The 25812-nt window shown below is 46.5% G+C and overlaps 3 protein-coding genes across 5 annotated transcripts; 2 read left to right on the top strand and 1 right to left on the bottom strand.

Moving 5' to 3' along the window:
* Positions 1-769: 769 nt before the first annotated feature.
* On the bottom strand, positions 770-2996 carry lsm7 (LSM7 homolog, U6 small nuclear RNA and mRNA degradation associated). The gene is made up of 4 exons (XM_023843814.2): positions 2846-2996; positions 2550-2640; positions 2356-2427; positions 770-1309 (listed from the first exon to the last, which is right to left on the bottom strand). The coding sequence occupies exons 1-4, from the start codon at positions 2849-2851 to the stop codon at positions 1167-1169; spliced, it is 312 nt and encodes a 103-aa protein (XP_023699582.1). The 5' UTR covers positions 2852-2996; the 3' UTR covers positions 770-1166.
* Positions 2997-3258: 262 nt separating this feature from the next.
* Positions 3259-12643, top strand: sppl2 (signal peptide peptidase-like 2). Of its 2 annotated transcripts, none has more exons than XR_002842007.2 (15): positions 3259-3397; positions 4212-4328; positions 5914-6096; positions 6702-6791; positions 6867-7006; positions 8093-8235; positions 8340-8436; positions 8535-8651; positions 8896-8977; positions 9572-9646; positions 9749-9811; positions 10041-10140; positions 10351-10428; positions 10790-11023; positions 11349-11477. XR_002842007.2 is itself a non-coding variant. In XM_023843813.2 (15 exons), the coding sequence occupies exons 1-15, from the start codon at positions 3350-3352 to the stop codon at positions 11532-11534; spliced, it is 1680 nt and encodes a 559-aa protein (XP_023699581.1). In that variant the 5' UTR covers positions 3259-3349; the 3' UTR covers positions 11535-12643. The 2 variants fall into 2 exon arrangements, 1 of the variants encoding a protein (XP_023699581.1); XM_023843813.2 differs by having other exon boundaries at positions 10790-10950; positions 11349-12643.
* A 664-nt stretch (positions 12644-13307) lies between these two features.
* Positions 13308-25507, top strand: tmprss9 (transmembrane serine protease 9). Of its 2 annotated transcripts, none has more exons than XM_072700121.1 (16): positions 13308-13599; positions 16276-16459; positions 16605-16732; positions 17033-17100; positions 17250-17425; positions 18266-18307; positions 18391-18504; positions 19456-19621; positions 19720-19994; positions 20662-20804; positions 21270-21525; positions 21676-21789; positions 21953-22121; positions 22490-22755; positions 23569-23705; positions 24850-25507. In XM_072700121.1, exons 2-16 carry the CDS (start codon positions 16318-16320, stop codon positions 25009-25011), a joined length of 2358 nt encoding a protein of 785 aa, XP_072556222.1. In that variant the 5' UTR covers positions 13308-13599; positions 16276-16317; the 3' UTR covers positions 25012-25507. The 2 variants fall into 2 exon arrangements, with proteins under 2 accessions (XP_072556222.1, XP_072556221.1); XM_072700120.1 differs by having other exon boundaries at positions 13308-15162.
* Positions 25508-25812: the final 305 nt, after the last annotated feature.

Raw genomic sequence — 25812 nt, 5'->3', positions numbered from 1 at the left:
ACACAAAAATTGGAAAAACCTAATCTGAAGCCGATATACAGGTAAATCTCATACTCAGTGACAGCTGAAGATGAAGGTGCCCCTGAACAGCCCATAGAAACATGAGAGAATCACACAGAAGCCACAGAGAGAAAACTTGTGGTCATTTCATTACAAGCTGTTAATGGTAACCCCTCCCCCCCCCCTTCACGCCCATCTTAGGTATTTTACTCCAAACTCATCACCGATTGTCAAGTAACATTTTCCTCACTCCCAGCGCCCCGCCAGACACTCCACATTCCAGACGACCAGATTGGGAAACACGGAGCTAGACTGCTCCGTAACCAGTTACCATGTTCTTCTCAGGGTTAAAGCATCTCCACCAGTGTGTCCCAGGCCAGTCCTTGGGAACCAGCAGACAGTTCACATTTTTCCTCCCTCTCAACTCTCTACCGGAGCAAAAACGTGGACCGTCCGAGGGTCCCCAAGGACTGACCTGAGAAACACTGTTCTACACACTCCTGGCACAAGGTGCGTCGTTTAGACGGCACCTCTAGCCAAAGACGCGGCGTATGATGCAGATACAGCATCCAGTTTACTGCATTCAGGCTAATGCTCAAGAGCAAGGCATGTTTCTGCAGCCAAGGGAAGAGCTGGCAGATCATGTGGGTATGTGGAGGAAGCTACTAATGACTAATGCTGCAAGAGAATACATTTACAACCCTAAACCAGCATGAAATTATTCATATTCTGCACTCAGATTTTGCACAATAACAGAATGACACAAACATCAAGCAATTTATCAAATTTCTATTTGAACGTTAAAAGAATGACTACAAACTGAAGGGTACATTTTCCAGATAGCTGTGTGTTCAGAACAAGTCACAACTCAAATCTCTCTGGACACAAGTGAAAACTCAAATGACACCAGACAAACTTAAATCAATTTTTCCATCGCAGTGCTAAATTAAAAAGTGTAAACCAACTGCTATGTACAATGTTTCTCTCCATATTTTAGTGCAATACTATAATGACACTCCTTTAACAGATTAAGCCTGGGTAAGTAACTGGTTATTTATGAGTAAATGTGAATCTTTCTTCCCAGACACTCATCTGCCCTGGGCAGATGCACGGAGGGCTCTGTGTGATTGCAGAAGGGAGAGAATGGAAGAAAAGGTGACAGTGGACTAGCCATCCTGCTGCTGGATGAATGGGTTTGGAATCGCCTCCATGCCATCTTGGGGGCATATGAGCACCACTGACGTCCCCCGACACACCACCAAGCCCAGCTGCCTGGTGTCCTCTGTAAGTTTGTACTGGTCATCGGGATCTGTGGGCAAAATTGGGGAATATAAAAGGTTCAAAACTCAGAATGCGGTGATGCAAAAAGGTGCGCAAACGCGTGTGCGGGTTCGCACATCAGGACAGGAACAAGCCATTTGGAAGAGGGACCAGAGTCTGGCCTAAAACACAACATCGATCGTCCTGGCTCACCATGTACAGTTCTAAGCACATAAAACCAGTCAATGTTATACTAAAAAAGTGCTTTATTTTTGCTCTTCATTCAGGCTGTTCTGCCCTTTTTTCCCCACCCAACAAACTGCTTCCTAGCGCTACAGCACATGCGTAAATCATTTAAGTCAGAAAGTCTTTGCTACTCGAATGTTTAGCAGAAGTGGAGCTTTGTATGTTAGTTTTAACATGGTTTATCTTAAACATTAGTCATATTCTGTTGATATTTGTGTTTATTATGTGCATTAAACAAATCAAGGTGATTGTTATATTGTTTATAGTGTTACGGACTCAGAATTCCATGAATGTGGGACCAGATTTTACCATTTAAACTTGACGGTACACATGTATTTGTTTTGCTTGACCCTAATTTAAATTGTGGCTTTGTTTTAGTTAAAATATAAATGTTTAATTTAAATATAAATGTAAACCTTATTAGTTTACCTGGAACTAAATTTGTTTGACACAAAAACATTACAAGGTGTTTTGAGAGCGAGGTCTGCGTGTCTATGTCTGAGTCAAGAAGGGCGAACTGTGTTTACTGATGAAATTAAGTTATTCCACAATTATAGATGAAAACTATAGGTAGCGGTGTGTGGCAACAAAAAAAAGTGTAAAAAAAAACGGCTACTACGCTGAAAAATTTAGGCAACAGTTTCAGGTAGCACAAAAATTGATACCCCCTTTAAAAGTATTGGGAAAGTTATCTTGAGAGCATAAATATTTATACAAATGCCCATTCAAAACTATGGGTGTGATATTTTGACAACGCAGCAAAAGCCGACAGATAATTGAAATTATTTGCTCCGGAAGCAAACTCTGGCAAGGCAACAAAAAAAATGGCACAACACCGGCGCTTCTTACCTCTCATGTACTCTATAGTGCCATCCAACACGAGATTCAGAAGAGGATCGAAACCTTTAAGCACCCCGCTCGCTGAAAAAGGGACAGAATCGCACAAAACCACAAAATACAATTCCGTTAGTTATCTCCACGCTGAAATAATAGAACTACTAACTGGCTTTCCGGCAAGCTCGTCCGTTTGCGGCGAATATTACCCTCTCGCCCTCCTTGAAATTTCACACGGATGGTTTTATCGATGTACTTGGACAAGTCGAATATACTCTCCTTCTTCTTTTTCTCTTTATCCTGCAATGGCAATTAACGCTTTGATTTGTGCAGCACGCAGCGCACGCCGGTGTATAACCGTTTTATTTACATTATTTTTGGCTGCTCGAGGTGTATTTTTATTGCACACACCTTAAAGTCTAGTTAATTTAAAATTCAGCCCCCAAAATGTACAAAACGTGCTTTTATTCATTGAAACCACAGTAGACCGAAGCGCCACACTCACCGCCATCTTTCAGCTTCGTTTGCAGCCCGCGACCTGAAAAGCTCCTCCTTTGGACTTTCTAACTTTGACCTCTTCGACTAATAGGGAGTAACGTCTTAAAATATTTAACTTGCACCGCGGCCACTGGGTTTATTGGACTTTTTAAAATAACGATGTATCTACATACTCGACAAATTTATGACGTCGTATTTTGTATAATTTTCATTATTATTTTTATATAGAAAAATTATAAGCGTGAAACTTGGAACAGTCCAGAGGGCACAACGTATTTGATTGGCAGCCTGAAAACCAATGAAACTCCTCAAATGGGGGCGGGGGCGGGAGAGAAATACATTTCTTGATTGATGTGGACGTTAACCATTTATTATGCACTTCTCCTGTAACTGGATTAAAATCGTCCAATGAAAAAAGCACTGCGGAAAGCAGGCTGGGAATGGCAAACAGCTGGTAGATTGTGCGTCTGAGTCTGTAGGGGGGGAACGGCAATAAAAGAAGGCAGGCATCATGAAAGACGCGATAGCTCTGTTTTTTGGAGCTTTGTTGGTGGAACAGGTGAGGTGGTTAACTTATTGCGGTTTTTCAAAAGCCACACATATAGTTTCCGCTATATAAAACCACTGGTTTTTGTGGTGTTCAATGTTTCCTAAGGGTGGAAGAAATGTACGGCCGATTGGGGGCGCTAAGATGACAAACCAAAGGGCCTGGAAATACCCCAATTTTAAAAGCAACATTGTTTCGATCGTATTTATTTTTCCTTTCTATATGCGATTTTCGCAGATCTGCCGTCTACAGTGATATTGTTTAGCTGCTACGTTATTGCAACATACAGTTCGCTATTATATTTGGCCAGCAGATGTTAATTTGCTGTCTGGGTAATGTTACCATTTCATAAAAATGTGAATTTTTCTTTTGCTCCGGTCAAATTATATGTATGATGTGAATAGATCGCTACGTCTTTTAATGTCGCTAGTAAGTGTTTATTGGCTCGATAGAGAATAACTAGTTGGCATTAGGTGATGTAGAGCTGACCAGCTAGTCCCATTCTGTTAATGGGGAGAAGAATGATCTGTCCTTTATGGATTAAGATCGTCAGGTGGCCACCCAAATCCTCCGTGCGAATCAATGCCCCTTTCAGGAGATTCACAGTTAATAAATGGTCTCCAGGTGTAAGTGTCCATTATAGGGTGGCCATTCACAAAACGGAAATGTCTGCTATTAAAACTGTCGCGGGAGCGCAGACTAAATCTCGTTGTATAAGTGCTGCATTGGCTGTGCACGGTGTGCGTCCGGGGAGACGGCGCCCCGCATTGCCAGATGCGTGTTACAGAACTGGGTGTCACTCCATGTGTCCGTCTTGGTCCTGCAGGCTCTCGGGGAACATGGCATGGCTCATTTCAGTGACAAAGCCAAGAGTAAGGGCAAAGACTACTGCATCTTTTTCAACTCGCAGTGGGCCCGTTTACCTCAGGACCTCCACAAAGCTGTGAGTAAACATTCATATTGTGCAGTACATAATGGTTTAAATGTTTTGGAAGTTTCACGACATGTGGAAAAAGTCTACAGAACATATTAATAATGGTTTTTTTTTCTGGCTGTGTAGTTTTTGTCGGATAAGGTACCTTCTGTGTGTTTTCCCACAATTTTTCATACAAAGGATTGCTAGCTTTTCTGAGATTAAGCAATGGGATGTAATCAGATTGGTCTGGGTTGGGGGCCCAATATCATATGCTTTACTGGGCCCCGAAATCTCTAGTGGCCCCCCTGCTGAGATGACTGGAGTACTAAATTCCTCTTAGAAGTGTATGTGGTTGCTTGTGTGAGTGAAAAGCAAGCAGTTTGACTGAGGGGATAATGAGATTTACAGAAAGAGGATGGACTGCTCTTACTCCCAAGACCAGCCTGATTTTGACACTGATCATAATGAGATGATGATACATGACACCAAAGAGCCAGTTTCAGGTTAGCATATGCGGTGTCTGGCTTTAATCACTTGTCAGGGAAGGCTTTGTGTTTTGAGGAATTAAATCAACTGTAGTCCTGTCAGTTCTGGAGTCTAAGGGGCTTGTGGGTATAGATGACAATGTGCTGCTTAAGACATTAGGGGGTCCTTTTCCGTGTTTGCGTGCTCTTGTGTGTTAGTGCCCGTTTCTCACTGTGCTTGATAGTTCCCAGATATCCTTTATTCAGAGGGCTGTACAATACTATGGCTGATACTTGTTGTGCTGAATCTGTATTGTTGGATATTTTAGGTAACCAGTATCTGTCATAGTAAATTTGTAAGCAGATATTTTTTGTGTGTTCTGCAGTTCCCATAATCAGTTATCTCCTTTGTGTCTCAGTGAGCTCACCCTGGCCAGTTCATCAGTGAACACAACTGGACACTAAGGACATTTAATACATTGGTTTGCCAAAATGAGATGGTTTTTAGGCTGTAGCTGGGATGGACTGGGGAGGGAAAAAAGCAAACCTGGAAATTACACCCCTCTCGCATACTTTTCACACCTTGGCTACTGGTCCATGTACAGTCCCCTGGTAATTTGGCTATAATCCCAATGGGCAGTTCATCCCTGGACTGGGAGAACATGCAAGAAAACATCAGATAGAGCTAGGGGCAGGAATCAAGTCAGCAGCCCTGGATTTTTGAGGTTGTGTTGTCGCCTTTTGAGCTTCCTGTTAATTCCCCAAAAATGTGTTTCAGGAAGTATCTTGTATATTTGTAGCAATGCATGTCTTCCCTGCATTGTCTTTTTAAATCATACATGTAAGCCTATAAAAAGTGTAATGACTGTTTTTGTTAGTTGGTGATGACATGAGAGCCAATGTTAATTGCAGGTCTGCCCACAAGCAGGGTTCATCGAAGTCTCTGAGCGCTTCACTATCATAGACCTCTTATCATAGATATTATTAAAAAGCTTGCACAAAGCAGACATTTTGTGTAATACAGTCAAATCTATTTCTGATCATCCAGGCAATTAATTAGGTGTCCCTCTGGGGCCAGTTTTAGGCTGATTGCTTTTCATAGGTTCCTTCGCCTGAGGATTTCTTTCATGTGTCCGTGCATTTCTCAGTCCCGCCTGCAGATCCACGACCTGACGGCCTCCGTCCTGTGCTCATCCTCCGAGGTGCCCGAAGGTGGCTTTGCCAACCGCATACCCATGGTGCTGCGGGGCAACTGCACCTTCTACGAGAAAGTGAGGCTGGCACAGATCAACGGCGCCAAGGGGCTGCTCATCGTCAGCAAAGACAGGCTGGTGAGGAAGTGGGTTTACGGGCATCACGGTGTGCTGAAGCCGCCCCACAGCTGTCAGGCAGTGCTGTCATAAGTGAATGAAATATAACTCTACTGGGGATCGTCCCCCCAGCGTGGCTGGGAGCTGTACTCTGTGCCAAGTAGCATAAGGCTCAAGACAGGAAAGCACCCCAGGCAGGCTGTCAGTCACCCACTCACGCACCCGTACGCGCTATGGGCCATTTAAAGACGTCAGTTCACCTCACTGCATGTCTTTGTGGGATGAAACTTGTGCAACACAAGGAGAGCATGCAAACTCCACACACTGAGTTGGGGTGGGATTCAAGCCCCCGAACCCTGGAGGTATAAGACAAGTGTTGTTTGCTTAGCCACCGTGTTGCTAAGTTGAAAATATTTACATCAAGTGTATCTGTGCAGATCATAGTAGCAGAATGCTGAATATTTGTAATGGTCTTTGTACTGCCATTTATGTAAAAATATTGATATTCCCTAGCCCCCCCCCCCCCCCCCCCCACACACACACACACACACACACACACACACACAATTAAAATGTAATAAGGTCTGTGCTTTCATTCAGTCCCACTCTGCTCTGTCTGCTTACAGACCCCACCTGCTGGAAATAAGACTCAGTACGAGGAGATCGACATCCCTGTGGCTCTGCTCAGCTACTCTGACATGCTGGACATCAGTAAGGTATGCCAGGGGTGCCGCTGGCCGTGATGCCGGCCCCCCGTGCGAGACCTGACAGCGTTTCCCCGCTCGCTCTAGACCTTCGGCAAGGGGGGGCAGGTGGCCATGTACGCACCGAACGAGCCCGTCCTGGATTACAACATGGTGATCATCTTCGTCATGGCTGTGGGGACGGTGGCTGTTGGCGGCTACTGGGCAGGCAGCCGGGACATCAAGAAGTAAGTGTGAAACTCCGACAGCCTCTGGGTTGCTATAGAAACGCAGACTAGCGGCTGAACAGTGTTACTTGGTGTATTTACTAATTTTAGAATTAAAATGTGCTGAAGCTTATTATGGAAAATCTATATTTAAACATTAACCATAAGTCAACCAAATGTAATGTCATGGTAAAATATACAGAACCTTTTCCCCTCTCAGATGTGTGAAGTCCATTTCCTGTATTTGTGTGATATATGGGATTTGATGTTTTGCTGTAGGGTAGATGGATTGATTGAATACTTTAATGATTCTTCTTTAAACTGACGCTCTGTGTTTATTTTTGCATTCCTAGAAAGAGGCACTATGCAAAGTAATGTTTATACTAGCCAGTTATATATTGGGGAATTTTTACTGGCTTAGTTACCTGGGAAGTGTATTGTGAAACACGTTTCAGCTAACCAGAGTTAACTTGATAGAGCCACATTAGCTAACCCTGATTGCCACGATCAGCGTTAACCCTAGTCCCATTTATCCTTCTCGGAGAGTTAACTCGGGGTTTCTATGCGTGGTGTCGGCATTGTAAACTAGTGAGGTAAGCTAAGAGCTGCCTTTTGATTGGTTGGAGGTAGGTAATATTTTATCATGAGCACCCCTGCTCCCTGCCAAATTTAATCCTCCCCTGGCAACTGAATACTAGGGTGCTGACAATGAATTTTGGTCTCGGGATAAAAACATTTGATTAAATTTTATTTGTATCGGATTGAAAAGCAAGTCAGTGGTATCACCCTTTCCTGCTATTTAGTCCAAGGGGCCGCACCTGTCTAGGCCACGGTTTTTTGGTGAAAGGGCGGGATTTGAACTTATTTTTATCCGAAATCCTGCACTTAAACCACCAAGCTGTGTAGGCGTGCAGCATAAATTACCATAGCGAAGCATTCCCGCTTAAAATCGAGATGCCATTCAAGGAACCCAAAAGCTGAAGAAAAGCCACTAGGCCAGTGAACGCACTTCATAGTGTGGCCCTCTGGGGTCGCGGGGCTGCCGGGCCTCGTCTCCCAGGGACACGTGCGTAACCATGACGTCCTGAGCGCCGTCTGCCCCCGCAGGCGCTACATGAAGCACAAGCGTGACGACGGCGCTGAGAAGCAGGACGAGGAGACGGTGGACGTGACGCCCATCATGATCTGCGTCTTCGTGGTCATGTGCTGCTCCATGCTCGTGTTGCTCTACTTCTTCTACGACCACCTGGGTAACGGGCAGTCCCCCCACCCCCCCACATTGCCCCCCTGTTTTCATTCCGCTTACTTTTAGATTTTGAATTACAGGCTGACTTCCTCTCTTCCCACCCTCCAGTGTACATGATCATAGGGATATTCTGCCTGGCCGCTTCCATTGGCCTGTACAGCTGTCTGTGCCCGCTGGTGCGCAGGATTCCTTTTGGGAAATGCAGGTGAGCCCACAGTCGGGTGCGCAGTTTGCCCCCCTCCAAACCAGTGCCTGCTCTTCCAGTGATGCCAGCGTGTCCCCCTGCGCCCCCCTCCCCTGCAGGATCCCGGGGAACAGCCTGCCCTACTGCCACAAGAGACCCCAGGTGCGAATGCTGCTGCTGGCGGCCTTCTGCGTAGGCGTCAGCTTCACCTGGGGATTTTTCCGGAATGAGGATCAGTGAGTATACATACAGCTAATTTAATCATAAAAAATGACATGTTTATTTTCGCTTGCTAGCCTCTTGTGTTTACGTATATTGTTTTTAAATGACTGCTTTCTCCGTTGGTGTTTGGTTAGACACGATGACTTGGTTATAAATTTTATTATCCATTCTTGCTCCTGCTAAGCCTCTTACTTGCTGTGATTAATCTGTTGGTTCCCCCCCCCCCCCCCCCGTGTAAACTGCCGTGCTCGCTTGTAGGTGGGCCTGGGTGCTACAGGATGCGCTGGGAATCGCCTTCTGCCTTTACATGCTCAAAACAATCAGGCTGCCCACTTTTAAGGTGTGTGTTGTCCTCTGTCCAGCTTCCTTTTCTCTTGTCCCTCTCAAGTCAAGTCAAGGGGATCTTTGTCATGCCATCTATATACTATCCACAGCATAAAGTAGCATGAAATCATGTTCCCCAGGACCGCGGTGTAGTGTGTATATATACATAAAGTATAGACTAAAAACAAGAAAAGTGCAACACATGAGGGAGAGGGAAAAACGAGAATAATAGCTAATAGATAAAAATAGAGAACATGCACACACTGACCCATAGCTAGGGGTACCCACAAAACAGTGATGGTCAAACGAAGCTTCGTGAACCATTTGCTGTATTTTCTGATCAATTGATGGTGCTCTCTGTTCAAACAAGGGCACAAAGCATGTCCTAAAGCAAACCAAGAGCGCCATCTAGTGGGGTCAGAAAATACAGCAAATGGTTCACGAAGGTTCATTTGGCCATTACTACCATGGTGGTGACTCGAGCTAATAAATACAATGGATGTGACAACACAACAGGTATGGTAGAGATGTAGGACACGTGTGACTGGCTTCAGTCCCCCTTCGGCGGCGCTGTGGAGACACTAAGGCCTCTTCTCCCGCCCTTTGGCAGGCCTGCACTCTCCTGCTGATGGTGCTGTTCGTCTACGACGTTTTCTTTGTGTTTATAACGCCGCTCTTCACGAAGGTAACCTCAAGCTGCTCCCCACCCACAGCATCTTTCCCCCCCCAGTGTTTTGCTTTCGGAGATTCAGGATTGGTTTGTTTTCTTTCCCCGCATACTGTTCAGAGTGGAGAAAGTATAATGGTCGAGGTGGCTGCAGGCCCCTCGGACTCCTCTACGCACGAGAAAGTAAGTCCTTCCGGGGGCTATTGTGTGCTGGGCTGCCACGCGTTCTCCTTAATACCGGGGGGGGGGGGGGGGGGGCACCTCATGCACATAATCAGGCCCAACCTGTTAGCCTCAACTAGTCATGGCCAAATGAAGATGCATACATGTTTATGATGTTACTGCACTGTGTAACTGGGGATGCCTTCTTGGTTTGGGTTTTGTAGCGTTTTTCTGTGGTTTGATTGCACAGCTCCCAATGGTGCTTAAGGTCCCCAGGCTGAACTTCTCCCCCTTAGCCCTGTGTGACCGACCCTTCTCCCTGCTGGGCTTTGGGGACATCTTAGTGCCAGGTAAAATCAGCCATGCACCAAAGCGCCCCGCATTGCTAATTTTCCTTTTCTTTTTTTTTTTTAGTTAAGTGTTTCCACATCGGTTTGTGTGTTTTTTAATCCTCAGTGTTCGAAAGTGAGTGATGGATCAGTTAGCTATTCATCAGGAGTCGGACAGCATAGAAATTCACGCATAGATGCTAACTCTGTTTTTCTGTGCTTTTCTGCAAGGCCTTCTGGTTGCCTATTGTCACAGGTTTGACATAGTGATGCACTCATCGCAGATCTATTTTGTGGCCTGCACTATAGGTAAGTGAACCTGCAGCCCTTGGGCAGAGTGGGAGAATCTACATTCTGATGTTTTTGTCTACAATGAAACTTTGCCTTAATGCCTTAAGGTTATATACCGAAAGGTGCCTGTTTGTCCTTTAATATTTCTTGTATTAAATATTTGGGATGGATGGATGAATAAATGTATAGCAATACAAAGGAGCTGTAAACCGTAATGATAAAGTACAGTATATAGTTTGTACAGCAAAGTATACAGAAAAACAGTAATAAGTTGATACTGCCCATTGTTAAACGCTATTTCATACAATGTGTATAATGGTGATTGTCAGCTGTGTATTAACCTGGGTGCTTGACGTCTGTCTGCCATTGTCTCCCCCAGCCTATGGCATCGGGCTGCTCATCACATTTGTGGCCCTGGCTCTGATGCAGATGGGCCAGCCTGCTCTCTTATATCTGGTGCCTTGCACACTCCTCACCAGCTTGACAGTGGCTCTGTGGCGCAAGGAATTGCACATGTTCTGGACAGGAAGTGGATTTGTGGTGAATAGCAGTTTGATATGAGTGCCTTCAGAAAATGCTGTTGTTATTAAGACTGACAGTAACTGAAATTAAAGTTGAGTAAAACCCAACTCTCACAAAACACATTTAACTTGTTTTTCTGGCCAGAAGTTTAGAGCCGTGTCCCTCAAAACAGTCCTTGGGGTTTCTTGAGGGCTGGTTTGAGAGACACCGGTTTAGAGAATAACATTCCCCTGTGAGCTGTTTATAGTTTGTGTTTCTCAGCTGGCCTTTTTAACAATAAATATTTTGCTGTAATAATTCATATTTTGCTGTAACTGTTTTTGTGTGCATGAATCTCCTTGTGTCTCATGGCCTTGCGTAGAGCTGAGATGCCCCTCGGCTGTTGCGTGACTCTTGTTTTCTGTTGCACTTCACAGAAAGATGTCCCTCAGCCTCCTATAGTGCTGGCACCGATCAACTGCACTCAGACCCCAGAGCCGCCCGCGGAAGAAACCCTGAGCAGCTCTGACCAGCATGGTGCTGAAGTGTCCAATCAGAGTGAAGACCCGCCTCCGCTGCAGGAGACCACACCTCCTACAGATGTGGCCGGCCAATCAGAATAAGGGACAGTGGCGTGGGATGCCAGTTTCTTATTAATTTAATTATTTCCTATTCACAATGGATAAGCTGTTGTATACTGAAACAATATGAACTTAAGTGGACTACAAATCATGAAGACTTCACATGTGGCATTAAGAGAGGGAAGGGGGACCTGGCAGCAGGTCCAGACCGAATAAAGCTGTACTAAACGGAGGCTCTAAGGCCTGGAAAATTAAGTCACACACAACAAGCACAAGCAGCAGCAAACCTGCAGGCCGGGGCTCCGTACATCCTCACTGCATGCTGCCGTTTCGCTGTGGCAGGGGTGGAAGCGTGGACGGCTCGAGGCCAAGGAGTCGACCCAGAAAGGCGTCCGTCGACCCAGCGGCGGGCCCCTACCTTCTGCGTGCCATGCTCAGTCAGAGCTGGATGCCCCCATCACTCATTTCATTACTAACCTTCACCCCCACAAAATTCCAGTGCTCATACTAGAATCCAGTCAGCTTTGTTATGCAGAGAGGGACATGCAAGAATACCCTTTAAAAAGAGCACTGTCTTTTCCCCAAAACTGGGATCTGAAAACCGGCTTGTCTCTCGTCGAGGCAGATTCAGTCCAGCTTCTTTCCTCTTTATTCGGCCACGGTACCAGTGCATGTGAATATTTTACGTCTTTGATAACGGCACTCAGTATAAGCTGTACCTGTATCTTATATTGATAAGGCAGTTCAACATGCTTGTATTTAATCCCCGTTTTTAACTGTACTGAGACTATGCCCTCAGTTTTTGTATCAAGTTACATATTGGCCTCAGTGAGATTTCTTGGTTTGAAACTGAATGTCTGTGTGAAACTGACATATTAGAAACTGAATACTGTATTTATGATGTGCTTTCATAGTTTGTCTGTTACTTTTAGCGTTTATTGTTCAGCAGTACGCACCAGTACTGTGTTTGTGTTACCGAGCGGGCTGTGTGTCACCAAGCCAAAGGCAGCCGGTTTGTGTACAGCGAGTAGGAGTGTTACACCTGCTACCTTTTTTTGTTTTATACTTATTTACACCAGATGCTACTTGAACATTTGTACATTGTGAATATGTAACATTTGCTGTTCATATATAATACAAACTTGGCTACAGTCAGTGTCTTTATGCACATTTGGAATGTGAGAGGATTATTTTACCAATACGCGTAAATATTCTTTAACACTGAGTGTCTCGCTATCACTTTTATAAGTTGTTTTTGTCATACTTATGAGTCTCGTGGCCCGGCGTCCTTCCACAGACCGGAAATGGTTTGTTCTTTGTCATGTCGGTAATTCTCATGTTCTACACTAGGTGGCGGTTCCTCGGTTATGACATTGCAGTTGAATACTGAAAGAGGGACTCTGCTTAATGCTGCTTGTAATATTTTTGCCACAAACACAAGTCCGGAAATTGATTTGCCGAAACTCCTTTTTGTGCGGCAGTACAATTTAGTTGGGAAAGAGGGTCATAGATTTTTTTTTCTGTAATCATTTGGGTTTGAGTGACTGTCTTATGGACACCCCCATCAGTGTAGTCTTATATAACGAAAAAAAATGGTATAACTAACTTATGGACTGCAGCGGACCATGTGGTTTTATATACCTCAGCAGAGGACTACAATAAAGCAGTTTTACTTACTAGTGTTTTTTAGTCTTTTTTGTAAATGTTGAATATTTAGCAGTCGATAACCGGTGTTGACAAAACGATGTTTTGAGAGAACGTAGTTTTCATTCTGTCACCAAGCAGGCGGGCTTATAGTGTCTTTCTGGCACCGGGAGCTGCGTTATTCAGTCTCAGTTCTTAGGAATGTCGCGTAGCGGTCGCTGACGTCACCGCTTTGACGTCCCTCTGATTGCGCAAGAAGAGAGAGCCGCTGATTGGCTGCGGCTGCGGCGCTCGGCGGTGTCCGAAGTGTTGCGCTTCATGCCTCCCCGCGCGCGGACTCACAAAGAGGCGCTTGTGCTTCTCCCGGCACCTCTATGGAATCCCATGGGGCGGCGTTATATTTTATAAAATACTTTTGGCAGTTAGTCTCAATAACCTCTTTAATCCCCAGCGCCCAATACAGGTACTTATCAGTGGTTATATTTCTGTGAATGACCAAGTAACGTCGGTATATAAAGTCCGTTTGAGCGGAGCTGGTGTTGATACATGTGGGTATTTTGCCGGTTATTGAATCAACTAAATACATGCGTTTTCTATTTATGAGGCCTAATATTAACAATAATCATAATAATAGGCTGTTATTAATTTCCTTATCAATACGATGTTATGAATTGATATACATCAACATATTAGATCAGACACGTCCACCTACAGCCTTAGACGTTTACAAAGACAGGTTATGACATTTTTACATTGTTTCTGTTGTGTAGCATTTGTAATGTCAGAATGGAGCAGAACATAACACAGTATTACGATGTCAGGTGTGAATTTTCTGCTGAATTTTCCTATTTCCAATAAATATATTTATGAGTTTTATGAATCCGAAAAAACTGAAACCTGTAAGATTATTTTAAAATTTTTCACCGTGGAAGGATATTAAATAACGGAAACTTGATTAATGTGGAATTTTTATTGCTGAAGAAAGAATGGAATCCCCTTAAATGATGTAAAGAGATCTGGGCAGAGAGCCTGTGAGTCTGTGGGCTTCGCTCCAAGCATTAACATACACGCCTGCTGCTCTGATCGGAAAGAGTTTTATACTACCGCATTGTTCTTTTACTCAACTTGTAATTAAAAAGGAAATGTCAATGCTACACTTGTTTGTAAGAGCTGGGTCATGGCGGAGTAGCTACACAGGAGGCGCTGACGGAGGCAGGACAGTGGATTATGAACATCACTTTACCGAAGAAAATCTGGTGTAATACCAAATTTTGGATGAAAACACTAGTTTACGTTGTTTTTGTATTAACGAAGATTGTGTTGAGACCGTAAGATTGCACAGTCGCCCCTATTGTAAATAACAAGGAGTTAGCTTACTTTGCAGTTACAATAATTAAAGACTACATCAGATTAGAGAGTTGAGCCAAGTTAATACAAATAACATTGGGCTTATCCTTTTTGGGGAAATGAAGTAAACGCTTTTGATGTGAAACGTTGGCCCATGGCGACTAGGCCAATTATCTGGGCGTATAGGCATCCAAGTGCAGAAATGCGTCGATGGCGTGATTCGGGATCGGTCTGGTTTCTGTTATCAGTAATGTCGTGTGTCACGTTTCAATCGACATATAAATGTCAGTGTGTAGAAGCGCGAAGCGAACGCGGCCACCTGCGCACCTTTTCTTTTTGCAATCGAACTTCACAACGTTGTGTTTTAAAGCATCTCATTTACGTGCAACATGAAATTAACCTCTTCGACCGCTATCGTCTCATGTTTGTTTTCCTTAAAAAACGAGAAAATGCTGAATTTGCAACGCGATACGGTGGGAGGGGAGGCCCGGGGGATTCCTGCGGGCGGAAAGCAGGATACCTGCCCGTCTTTGTTACCTAGACGCCCATCTGCTGGTCAGGCACATAATAGTGGTCTTGATAGTTTCTTTGCTGAGTTCAGCTGGTCTGTCCCGAAACCTTTCTAGCTGAAAGAATACTTTGCGCTTCAGTGACACGCTGGAAAAAGACGCTGAAACAGGTAAGTATATTCTTATTCATACAATCTCTGAACATGTTTAACCACTTTAGAGATATGTTAATAATTTTACCCGTTTTTTGTTCAAGTACATATTTGTGAAGCTTGTATAACATTTGCCAAATTTTATAGTTTAATAAGGATGAAGTAGTCTGAATATGTTTTGGTATCAAAAATAGGCCTGCTTCGTATTAACTGCGTTAGTATTACTGAAATATGCACCGTACGCGGTCAGAAAGAATAAAACAAATCGTTTTTGTAGTTTGGAGGCCGCATTGCATGTAATTGATTGTATTTTGGCATTTCAGGCAGAATTAAAGAAAGTGAAGCATTAATCATTTTTTGATGAGTATTCTATGCTGTGTAGCTATACATTTCTACGTGTTTCCACCTACACCGAACATGTCTTTACTCCCACGTTGGAGATGCGCCTCACAACAGTCAATCAATCTGCCTTGAGTGTCCTGTCAGTCTCTAATTTTGACTTTACAAATAAGAGAATAACAGCAAAAGAAAATCAAACGGATTTATATATTTGCCCACGTACTGTAGTTAATGACTTTTGGAGGTCAGAGTATGACTACCAATATAACTTATAATTGAACATAATTAGATGCCCACTCTGCCAAGCAAACCAAAACAATTTAAAGCAATTTAATATACGGTGAAAAATGCTATTTGCTTGATGATTTTGTAGCTCATGTCGTCTTTTCTGACAGGTTTGTCAGAATAGTTTTGCTTACCATCTGACACCTCATAATTAAATACCACCTATGGTCGACAAACAAAAAAATAATAATTAAAACGCTTTTAGAATGCTATCTAACAACCTTAACTCCGTATTCCCTGATGTGCCACATCAACCGCCCGGGGTGAAGAGGGTCAGTGTCTTCAAATTGTCTACTGTTCTCTCTGGTATTTCACTCGATACGTCGCTCTGCTGCGACACCTACTGTTAGACATGAGTAAGTGTGCCGAGGGCGTTGTGAGTTCAGGAACGACCAACCAAAATCGGGTCAAGAGTAATTCTAGCCCTGGAAGTAAAATTAGGATAAATAAATCTGCACTCGTTTGATGCTTTGAGGAAACTGTTTCGGGTATTTATTTCTGTTTTAGACCAGTGTTCTCTAGAGGTAATACTCCAGTTCCGATGCTGCAATGGAGATGAAGAAGTATCTGGAGAAATCAAAGCTGGCAGAAGCTCCTCTGGCCGGCTCTACCACCCGCCGCTGCAGGGTCACTGCCCTGGCATTCTTTGTGATCTTCCTCATCACTGGGGTCTTTGCTGGGATGATGATCGGTAATGAAAAGGATTCTGCACCTAGTTGAAGTAATTTAGTTTCAGCTAATTTAGTGAATGAAACTGACTTAGTTATCAAATGTTGCTTATTCTTGCTGACAGTATCTGTGAGTCTGCAGGATTTTCTTTCCCCCCTAATTCTCAGCACACCTGAAGCAGGAGGAATATTACTTCATGGAGACCGTGGAGCTGAAAGGTCTCCGGTATGATCCCAGTTTGCAGGACGAGGCAGCCACAGCACCCATGGTGCTCTCCGCCACTCTGAAGACCAAGGTCGGATCACCCTGGAGTCTGGGCCCGTCTCGTGTCTCTTAGTGAGATCACTGCATGTTTATCAAGGCTTAGAATCAACTTCCAGAGAAACGGCCCATCCGTCTTCTAACCCATGGGTGTAAATGTCAAGGCCAATACAACCCCCTCATAGTCATGTCTCCCCCTAAATGGGTGCGGACCTCTACCCCCCCGATCTTCAAACCAAAGTTACGCCCTTGTTCTTATTGCTTATTCTAGTCAGGATTAGGGGCCTTTACTGTAATTTTTAAACAAAAAATGTTTTATTTGAACCATTTACAGATAAGAAATGTCTTCCTCGCTTCGCCAGTAGCTGATCGTTTTGTGGACAGTAATGTTGTAACCTATGGGTAAGTCAATACCCTTCATGTTGATTTTATCATAAACGGTTATGAACCAAACTCAAGGGATGGCTGCATGTCAGAGGACTGACTCCTGTCTGAATCCCTGGTGTGACTGAACGCGATACTGTAGATAAGTCCTGTCTCTTTTCATCCAGGAGCGTCAATAACAGCGTGATGGCGACCATGAGACTGACTTTCAGAATGTCCAAAGCAGGAAAATACTCTGATGAATTAATTCAAGACATCATGAGGGTGGGCCTGGATGCCTCGTCCAGTGGCCGGCCGCTGGTGATTCCGCAGTATGGGGAAATCAGCACCATCATTTTGCATGGTACTTTTTAAGTCTGCAGTGAGCAGGGCCAGGCTGTGGGTCCAGGGCTGCCAGTGAGGATGGGCTGTGGGTCCAGGGCTGCCAGTGAGGATGGGCTGTGGGTCCAGGGCTGCCAGTGAGGACGGGCTGTGGGTACAGGGCTGCCAGTGAGGACGGGCTGTGGGTCCAGGGCTGCCAGTGAGGATGGGCTGTGGGTACAGGGCTGCCAGTGAGGACGGGCTGTGGGTCCAGGGCTGCCAGTGAGGATGGGCTGTGGGTACAGGGCTGCCAGTGAGGACGGGCTGTGGGTCCAGGGCTGCCAGTGAGGATGGGCTGTGGGTACAGGGCTGCCAGTGAGGATGGGCTGTGGGTACAGGGCTGCCAGTGAGGATGGGCTGTGGGTCCAGGGCTGCCAGTGAGGATGGGCTGTGGGTACAGGGCTGCCAGTGAGGATGGGCTGTGGGTCCAGGGCTGCCAGTGAGGATAGGCTGTGGGTCCAGGGCTGCTAGTGAGGATGGGCTGTGGGTCCAGGGCTGCCAGTGAGGACGGGCTGTGGGTCCAGGGCTGCCAGTGAGGATAGGCTGTGGGTACAGGGCTGCCAGTGAGGACGGGCTGTGGGTCCAGGACTGCCAGTGAGGACGGGCTGTGGGTACAGGGCTGCCAGTGAGGATGGGCTGTGAGTCCAGGGCTGCCAGTGAGGACGGGCTGTGGGTACATGGCTGCCAGTGGGTACAGGGTTTGTGCTGAGTAGGTTTGACCTATAAGGTGGCTGGAGCCTTAACCTTCCATGTAATTTATCATTTAACACTGTGCTTGTTTCTCTTGATTGATTATAAACATGGTTCTTTTCAATTTCCACAGGAGCCAGTGGGAAGTCCTTCTATCACACTGGAGGTAGCAGAGGTGAGAGGGGGCAGTCGCCGCTTTCCTTCACAGCGACCTCGTGCCTCAGCCTCATGCCTCAGCCTCTGACTCTGTCTCTTCAGGCAGTTGTCCTGTCAACACCTTCACTTGTGACAACGGGCAATGCATCACCAGAGCCAATCCTGAGTGCGACTTCGTTACAGACTGCGCAGATGGTTCTGATGAAGCCCACTGTGGTGAGTATCTCTACCTGGAAATGATGTTCCCTCCCCCCATCTCATACCTCCTTCACAGGGTTATTAACTGTGTGTCTGTGTGTGTCTGTGTGAATGTGTGTCTGTGTCTGTGTCTGTGTGTGTGTGTCTGTCTGTGTGTGTGTGTGTGTGTCTATGTCTATGTGTGTGTGTGTCTGTGTCTATGTGTCTGTGTGTGTGTGTGTGTCTGTGTGTGTGTGTGAATGTGTCTATGTGTCTGTGTGAATGTGTGTCTGTGTCTGTGTGTGTGTGTGTGTCTGTCTGTGTGTGTGTGTGTCTGTGTGTGTGTGTCTGTGTCTATGTGTCTTTGTGTGTGTGTGTCTATGTGTCTTTGTGTGTCTGTGTGTGTCTGTGTGTGTCTGTGTCTATGTGTCTGTGTGTGTGTGTGTGTGTGTCTGTGTCTATGTGTCTGTGTGTGTGTGTGTGTGTGTGTCTGTGTCTATGTGTCTGTGTGTGTGTGTGTGTGTGTGTGTGTCTGTGTCTATGTGTCTGTGTGTGTGTGTGTGTGTGTGTGTGTGTGTGTGTGTGTCTGTGTCTATGTGTCTGTGTGTGTCTGTGTCTATGTGTCTTTGTGTGTCTGTGTGTGTCTGTGTGTGTCTGTGTCTATGTGTCTGTGTGTGTCTGTGTCTATGTGTCTTTATGTGTCTGTGTGTCTGTGTGTCTGTGTGTGTGTGTGTGTGTGTGTGTGTGTGTGTGTGTGTGTGTCTGTGTCTATGTGTCTGTGTGTGTCTGTGTCTATGTGTCTTTGTGTGTCTGTGTGTGTCTGTGTGTGTCTGTGTCTATGTGTCTGTGTGTCTGTGTGTGTGTGTGTGTGTGTGTGTGTGTGTGTGTGTTAGTGCCTTAAAGGATACCAAGATGGATATGAGAACAGAAGCTTTACAATGTACCTGTACTCGCACTTGTACAGACAGTGAGTGTAATTTCCCTCGTCAGCGTGTGGCACTCGTCCCGCCATGAGCAGCCGGGTGGTGGGTGGTGTGGATGCCCGGCGGGGGGAGCTGCCCTGGCAGGTCAGCCTGAGGCTGCAAGGTCAGCACACCTGCGGGGCCTCCATCATTAGCGAGAAGTGGCTCGTCACCGCGGCTCACTGCTTCGAGAGGTATGCGGCCGCGAGCGCCCAACTGAAACGCCGCATCTCCGCTAGGTCCGGCTCTGTGACCGTCATGGCTGCCCTGTTGTCCTCCCCTCGTGCCACAGAGATAAAGACCCACGATCTTGGACTGCCCTGGTGGGGGCCACCTTGATAAGCGGGCAGGAGCCAAAGTCCAGAGTGGTCAACATCTCGTCCATCATCGTGTCTCCGGACTTCGACCCCAGCACCATTAACAACGACATCACGGTGGTGGAGCTGGAGACGCCGCTCACCTTCAGCCCATACGTCCAGCCCATCTGCCTGCCGTCTCCCGCCCACGTCTTCAGCCCCGGCCAGGAGTGCATGGTCTCGGGTTGGGGAGCGCTCCACGAGTTCAGCTGTGAGTGTCCGCAAGATGGTGCCAGACTCTGCCACCTGCCACCTGCCACCTGCAGGGCACGACTGCGTGGGGGGCGTTTCCCAAAAACTAACTGGGGGGGGCGTTTCCCAAACGGCGTTTCCCAACAATTCGCTTGCATGGTTCCAACCATGCAGGTTGCTAACGTAGCGCCGCCCGCACCGCTGCCCGCTGCATCAGTAGCTACACGGACCACTGGCTGCCCGCTCTCCTCACTTTGCACGCCTGCTGGAGTTTTGTCACATTTTATTTATTTAGCAGTTGCTAACGTAGTTACTAACATAGTTAGCAACCATACTTTTGGGAGACGACCCCCTGGACAAGAAGTAACTTAGAAATGAATGAGCTGAACTTCAGTGAATGTCTTGGCCAAGGAGATATAGGACAAACCACTCTGAGTAAATGAACAGTGCTGCTGTAGATAACACTGTCAAGTTTAACACTGTCAAGTTTAACACTGTAAAGTTTAACACTGTCAAGTTACACTACACTGTGGGATAAATTCACTAAGGGCCTGTTTTTCCCCTACCCCTCTACCCCCCTACCCCCCTGCACCGGCATATGCTACAGGTCTGTGTTTGAAATGTTTAACTTGCTTGTTGGCTTCGTACTGGCCTTAGCTCTGTCTTCACTGCATGCCTGCGTACAGTTGAGCTGCCCTCCACCCTTCAGAAAGCCGTGGTCAAGATCATCGACTCCAGAGTGTGCAACAGTTTGTCCGTTTACAAGGGAGCCGTCACTGGCAGCATGATGTGCGCTGGCTTCCTGCAGGGCAAGGTGGACTCCTGTCAGGTGACCCTCAAATGTCTGTTTTCTTGTTTATACATAGAATCAGAGTATTTGTGGCCCCGTCACAGTAATGCGGTGCAATTATTTACCAATGGGCCGAAAGCAGGACAGTCCCTTTAAATCCCTTTAATCACAAACTGCTGTTTTAGGATTGATAAAAAAGGAAGTGCTGCACAAATCGATATATCTCTGAGAAATCCCTAAACATATAGCAAAGGTTCATATTTACATGGTAAATATCATTGCATAGATCGCCTTTGATGAGGATGCCCAGCAACTGTTATAGATTATAGTTCAGCACTTGTTTTCGGTGGAAGCATCTGGCTGCTGCAGAAGAACTGAATGCACTGAAGCTCTGGCCAGACGGGCCGTTCGCTGGCGCTGGTCTCGTCCTTCGCGTGCAGCCCTGCGGTTTTCCTGTGCTCACGCTCTGTGTCTGAGCCGTGTGTCTGTCTGACTGTGCCGCAGGGAGACTCCGGCGGGCCCCTGGTGTGTGAGGAGGCCCCTGGGCATTTCTTCTTGGCGGGGGTGGTGAGCTGGGGAGTGGGCTGTGCCATGATGAACAAGCCCGGGGTCTATTCCCGCGTCACCAGGCTGCGTAACTGGATCCTCAGGCAGACGGCCTCCAGCCTGGTCCCAGCGATCCCAGTCGCGGCCGCGGCGCCCATGACGACCGCCGCGGTCAGCCGGCCTGCTAGACCTCCCACAGCACCTCCCACAGCCGGTAACAGATCACTCATCCACAAAGCCAAGGCACTCCACCAATATTCACTTGTGAAATGATTAAGTCCTAAGTTTTTTGTTATTTTGGTTTTTCAGAGGTGGAATTAGAGAATATACTTAAATGTATTCTCCGTATATCTCTGTCTTATAGCTGTAAACTGCAGCGGTAACTTCAAGTGTGCAGCAGACGTGTGCACCAGCAAGGTCAACCCTGAGTGCGATGGGGTCACCGACTGCCCCAACAAAGCCGATGAGATGAATTGCGGTGAGTATGTCCCTCAGTCATTTCCCCCTCACCTTCCTGACTCAACTGCGCCCCCGCCAGGCAGGTGAAAGGTACCACAGTTCACTAGTAGACAGGTGGTTGAGTGTCTGTCACGCAAGGTGACTGACTGACCACTTCCAGCCCTGTGCCCCGGCCCATGCAGACTGTGGCAGTCGACCATCTGTGGGCCCCCAGAGGATTGTGGGTGGAGTGATGGCGCGAAGCGGCGAGTTCCCGTGGATGGGAAGCCTGCAGCATCAGCGCTCCCACCGCTGTGGCGCTACACTCATACACTGCAAGTGGCTCCTCACTGCTGCCCACTGCTTCTATAGGTACACAGGCCACTGCCGGCCCGCTCTCCTCACTCTGCAACCCTGCTGGGGCTTTTTCACATGTTACTTACTTAGCAGACTCTCTTATCCAAAGCAATGTATGTTTTTTCAGAAAGCAGAGGGTCAGTCAGCCGCTGTAGACCTTGGGGGGGTTAGGGGCCTTGCTCAGGGGCCCAACAGTGAAATCACTTTGCAGAATCGGGGATTTGAACCTGCAACCTTCCGAACACAGGATCAGATCTGATCACCTACCACTTAACTGACTTGATGAGTTTGTGTTTGTGCGTTTCCTGTGTGTGCTCCTGGTCATTAGACACTGGGCCACCAGAGGGCATTTGTGAGTAACATCCTCTGCATTATACACGCAGCAACCAGAGTCCTGCTGGCTGGACGGTCAGTCTGGGCTCAGTAGTCCGCTCGGGGATAGGGGCGCTGGTCATACCTCTCCAGAGGGTCATCCTGCACCCAAACTACAACAGCAGCAACATGAACTTCGACGTGGCTCTGCTGGAGCTGTCGGTCCCGGCCCCGAAGTCGTACACCATCCAGTCCATCTGCCTGCCCTCCGCCGTGCACAGATTTCAGAAGACTGACGAGTGCTACATTGGGGGCTGGGGCTCCCTCAGGGAGGGAGGTGAGTCCGTAACTGTGTTCAAACATGCAGCTAGAGGCAGGAAGGACCTACATGTCTGCAAATCCTCTGAATCAAAATACCGCTAAAGCAGCCTGGCTCTACTTAATGTCTGTTTATATTACACAGCCGTCTTCCAACCACTTATCCAATACAAGGTCACATGACGGGGGGATGGAGCCTATCGCAGGTAGCATAGGAACCCCCTCAGCCTGGAAAGTGTGAGGCAACAATCCTGCCCACTTAGCCAGCCAATCAGCTCCAGGCCACCAGGATTCTTGCTTTCATGAGCAGTGCACTTCACACCTGCACTTAATGTTTCCCGTTCCTTTTGAAGGTCACTTGATGTCATCATCTGATTCATGAGAAACTGTTGGATAAGTGAGTGGTCATCTCCGGCATTAAGAAAGTCGTTTCCGCCCTTTACCTGGCTGGTTTGTGGTCGTTCCCATTGTCTCCTGCTTCACCTCATTCTTGTGTACTGCTCTCTTAGAAATTTTGAACCTGGAAGCAACCTGCTGCTCAGCATAGCCTTCAGCTAGCAGAACCACGATTTAACCAGGATTTAAAATGCAGTTTTGTATGGAGAGTGGTCTCTTAATTTTTTTCTGCAGTTGTATATATTTGTGTATATGTGTATATATGCTGTGTATGCACACACATATATGCATAGACATGTGTGTTTTACGAAATACTAATCAGAAATTTTTAACAAAATAATCGTGTGGGATGGAAATGCTGCGTGCACTTTTCACGCGGCAGTGGGACACAGGAATCTGATGCTGTGAGCGGCTCTCCTCTCTCCGGGACCCTTAGGAGCGCTGACTGCCCTCCTGCAGAAGGCCCAGGTGGGAGTCATCGAGCAGCCAGACTGCCAGCAGGTGTACGGACGAGGCCTCACGCCAAACATGATGTGTGCAGGTTTCATGGAAGGCGGCAGCGACACTTGCATGGTAGGCAGAGTGCGTGGTGAGCAGAGCGCCTGGTGAGCAGAGCGCCTGGTGAGCAGAGCGCGTGGTGAGCAGAGCGCCTGGTGAGCAGAGCGCGTGGTGAGCAGAGCGCGTGGTGAGCAGAGTGTGTGGTGAGCAGAGCGCGTGGTGAGCAGAGCGCGTGGTGAGCAGAGCGCCTGGTGAGCAGAGTGTTGGCATTGCTTATTACTGTTCCTGTGGGCTGCAGATTATTTGGCCGTGAAATGAGTCCTCTGGTCCTTTTTAAGAGGGTTACAGTTCTGTGCTGCGCAAGTCTTAGGCAGTCAAAGAAAATGTTTAAATGATCCTTGTTCATCTAGCCATCCAAAATATCAGTAACTTCTTGGAGAACAGAAGAAATTCTTATTAATCTTTGTTGTGCTATTCTTAATCTGCAAATGTCCTAATGTCAAGTTGTGTTTTTTCTAAGCAAATACACACTTACTGTCCAGATAAATAGCTTTAAGCCGGTGGGTTTCCTTCCTGTTCCTGTTTTCATTCCAACCCACACAGCTTTCAACCTGCTACATTCATTATTACTCTGTTAAGGCCCATCTGAGCCCAATTAAGGTAGGGTTGGAATAAAAACATTCTCCCAGGGGGTCCTCCAGGAACAGGCATGAGACCCATTGGCTTAAAGCATTTTTAGGTCCAGAGAGTAAAAGTCCAGACCAAGATTTTGTTTCAGCCAACCAGTTGAGTATATAGTCACAGTCAAAGAGTTCTCAACTGGTTGGTTTATACGAAATCTTGTTCTGGACTTTTACTCTCTGGACATGAGCTACTCACCTCTGTTGACTACCTAATACTTTTGCACAGCACTGCATATCCAAAGCTAAGCGTGAAACTTCTTAAATCCATACCATGAACTCCAGTTGTGCACTTGCGTCTCCCAGTGGTACCCTGTGAAATCACGTTGGCAGGACCTAGCTGGCAAATCATAATGGGGGTTCAAGGGCTCAAGGCATGCCCCAAAGTTAACCAAGAGCACCATCTAGTGGGGTCAGAAAATACAGCGAATGGTTCAGGAGGCTTCATTTGGCCATCACTGGATTAGGCGGCAGCCCCAGGCGACAGTGAGGTGTCCGCTGGCTAAAGCAGCACTGACCGCACTGCCGCTCTGCTGCAGGGAGACTCCGGGGGCCCCCTGGCATGCCGGGAGCATTCAGGCCGGTGGTTCATCGCCGGGGTGACAAGCTGGGGTCACGGCTGTGGCCGGATCGGCTTCCCTGGAGTTTACGTTCGGGTCACCGCCATCAGAGAGTGGTTGTCCCGCCAAATGCCTTTTTAAGGTTCACTCATGAAGAAGGCAACATTAATCCCATACTCTGTTCCAACCCTGAGCTTTGTTTGCTATTTTATCTCATATTATGTGTACCATCAGTTTTTTTGTTGTTTTTATCAGAATATTAAGTGAATGTCACACACAACATTTAGGCTGTCGAAGGTTTATGGACAAAATCCTACAACGCAATGAGCTCTGTTACAATATTTGTATTTATTTTCATATTTATTGCATCTAAATGTTTAAAGTAGCAGAATTGTCAGATTTTTTTTTTGTTTGATCCAGATACAATATTAACTGCTATTATTCAGATATTTGTAACCACTTCCTCAGTGCTGGAGTATTTGTGTTGGTTCTACATAACTTCTAGCCAAACAACCTGCCTGTGTATTAGCCTAAGGATGCAACGGTGATTTTTCTACATGATGAAATACTAAATACGAATTTCAGTCAGGTCAGTACTAATGGAAACACAATATCCTCAGTATATTTTGTGGGAATGCCAAATAAACTTCCTTCTATGGTTTAAATCAGCCATTCCGAGCCTGTTCTATAGTGAGAGCTGCTGTTACAAAGAAAATACTCAGGTGAGCTACTGAATCATGATGGCACATTCTGCTGTCTGACCTGAGTCACACCAAGTATACTTTACCAATCAGGGTGGTTTAAATAAAGGCCCAGGCTTTTCAGACGTCATATGGACATAACACGTCAGCATGCTACACAGCTAATGACTAGCCCTTCTATAACCTACTGGTTTTGTGTACCTTAACAGAGGCACATTGCAAATTACACTGGTTACTGTTC

Source organism: Paramormyrops kingsleyae, chromosome 15 (genome assembly GCF_048594095.1).
Source record: "Paramormyrops kingsleyae isolate MSU_618 chromosome 15, PKINGS_0.4, whole genome shotgun sequence".
In the NCBI taxonomy this organism is placed as follows: domain Eukaryota; kingdom Metazoa; phylum Chordata; class Actinopteri; order Osteoglossiformes; family Mormyridae; genus Paramormyrops; species Paramormyrops kingsleyae.
The sequence above is the reverse complement of the archived record's forward strand: the minus strand, read 5'-3'. Positions and strand labels throughout refer to the sequence as shown.

What these genes read in the sequence shown, in the direction of transcription:
- lsm7 (XM_023843814.2), bottom strand. An exon ending in ATTTCAAGGAGGGCGAGAGG is followed by an intron (nt 2,428 to 2,549) that starts GTAATATTCGCC and finishes TCCCTTTTTCAG; the next exon opens with CGAGCGGGGTGCTTAAAGGT. An exon ending in CACTATAGAGTACATGAGAG is followed by an intron (nt 1,310 to 2,355) that starts GTAAGAAGCGCC and finishes TTTTGCCCACAG; the next exon opens with ATCCCGATGACCAGTACAAA.
- tmprss9 (XM_072700121.1), top strand. Translation starts at nt 16,318, where the DNA reads ATGGAGATGAAGAAGTATCTGGAGAAATCAAAGCTGGCAGAAGCTCCT. An exon ending in TCACACTGGAGGTAGCAGAG is followed by an intron (nt 18,308 to 18,390) that starts GTGAGAGGGGGC and finishes CTGTCTCTTCAG; the next exon opens with GCAGTTGTCCTGTCAACACC. An exon ending in GCGGCTCACTGCTTCGAGAG is followed by an intron (nt 19,622 to 19,719) that starts GTATGCGGCCGC and finishes CTCGTGCCACAG; the next exon opens with AGATAAAGACCCACGATCTT.
- sppl2 (XM_023843813.2), top strand. Translation starts at nt 3,350, where the DNA reads ATGAAAGACGCGATAGCTCTGTTTTTTGGAGCTTTGTTGGTGGAACAG. An exon ending in GAGCTTTGTTGGTGGAACAG is followed by an intron (nt 3,398 to 4,211) that starts GTGAGGTGGTTA and finishes TTGGTCCTGCAG; the next exon opens with GCTCTCGGGGAACATGGCAT. An exon ending in ACATGCTGGACATCAGTAAG is followed by an intron (nt 6,792 to 6,866) that starts GTATGCCAGGGG and finishes CGCTCGCTCTAG; the next exon opens with ACCTTCGGCAAGGGGGGGCA.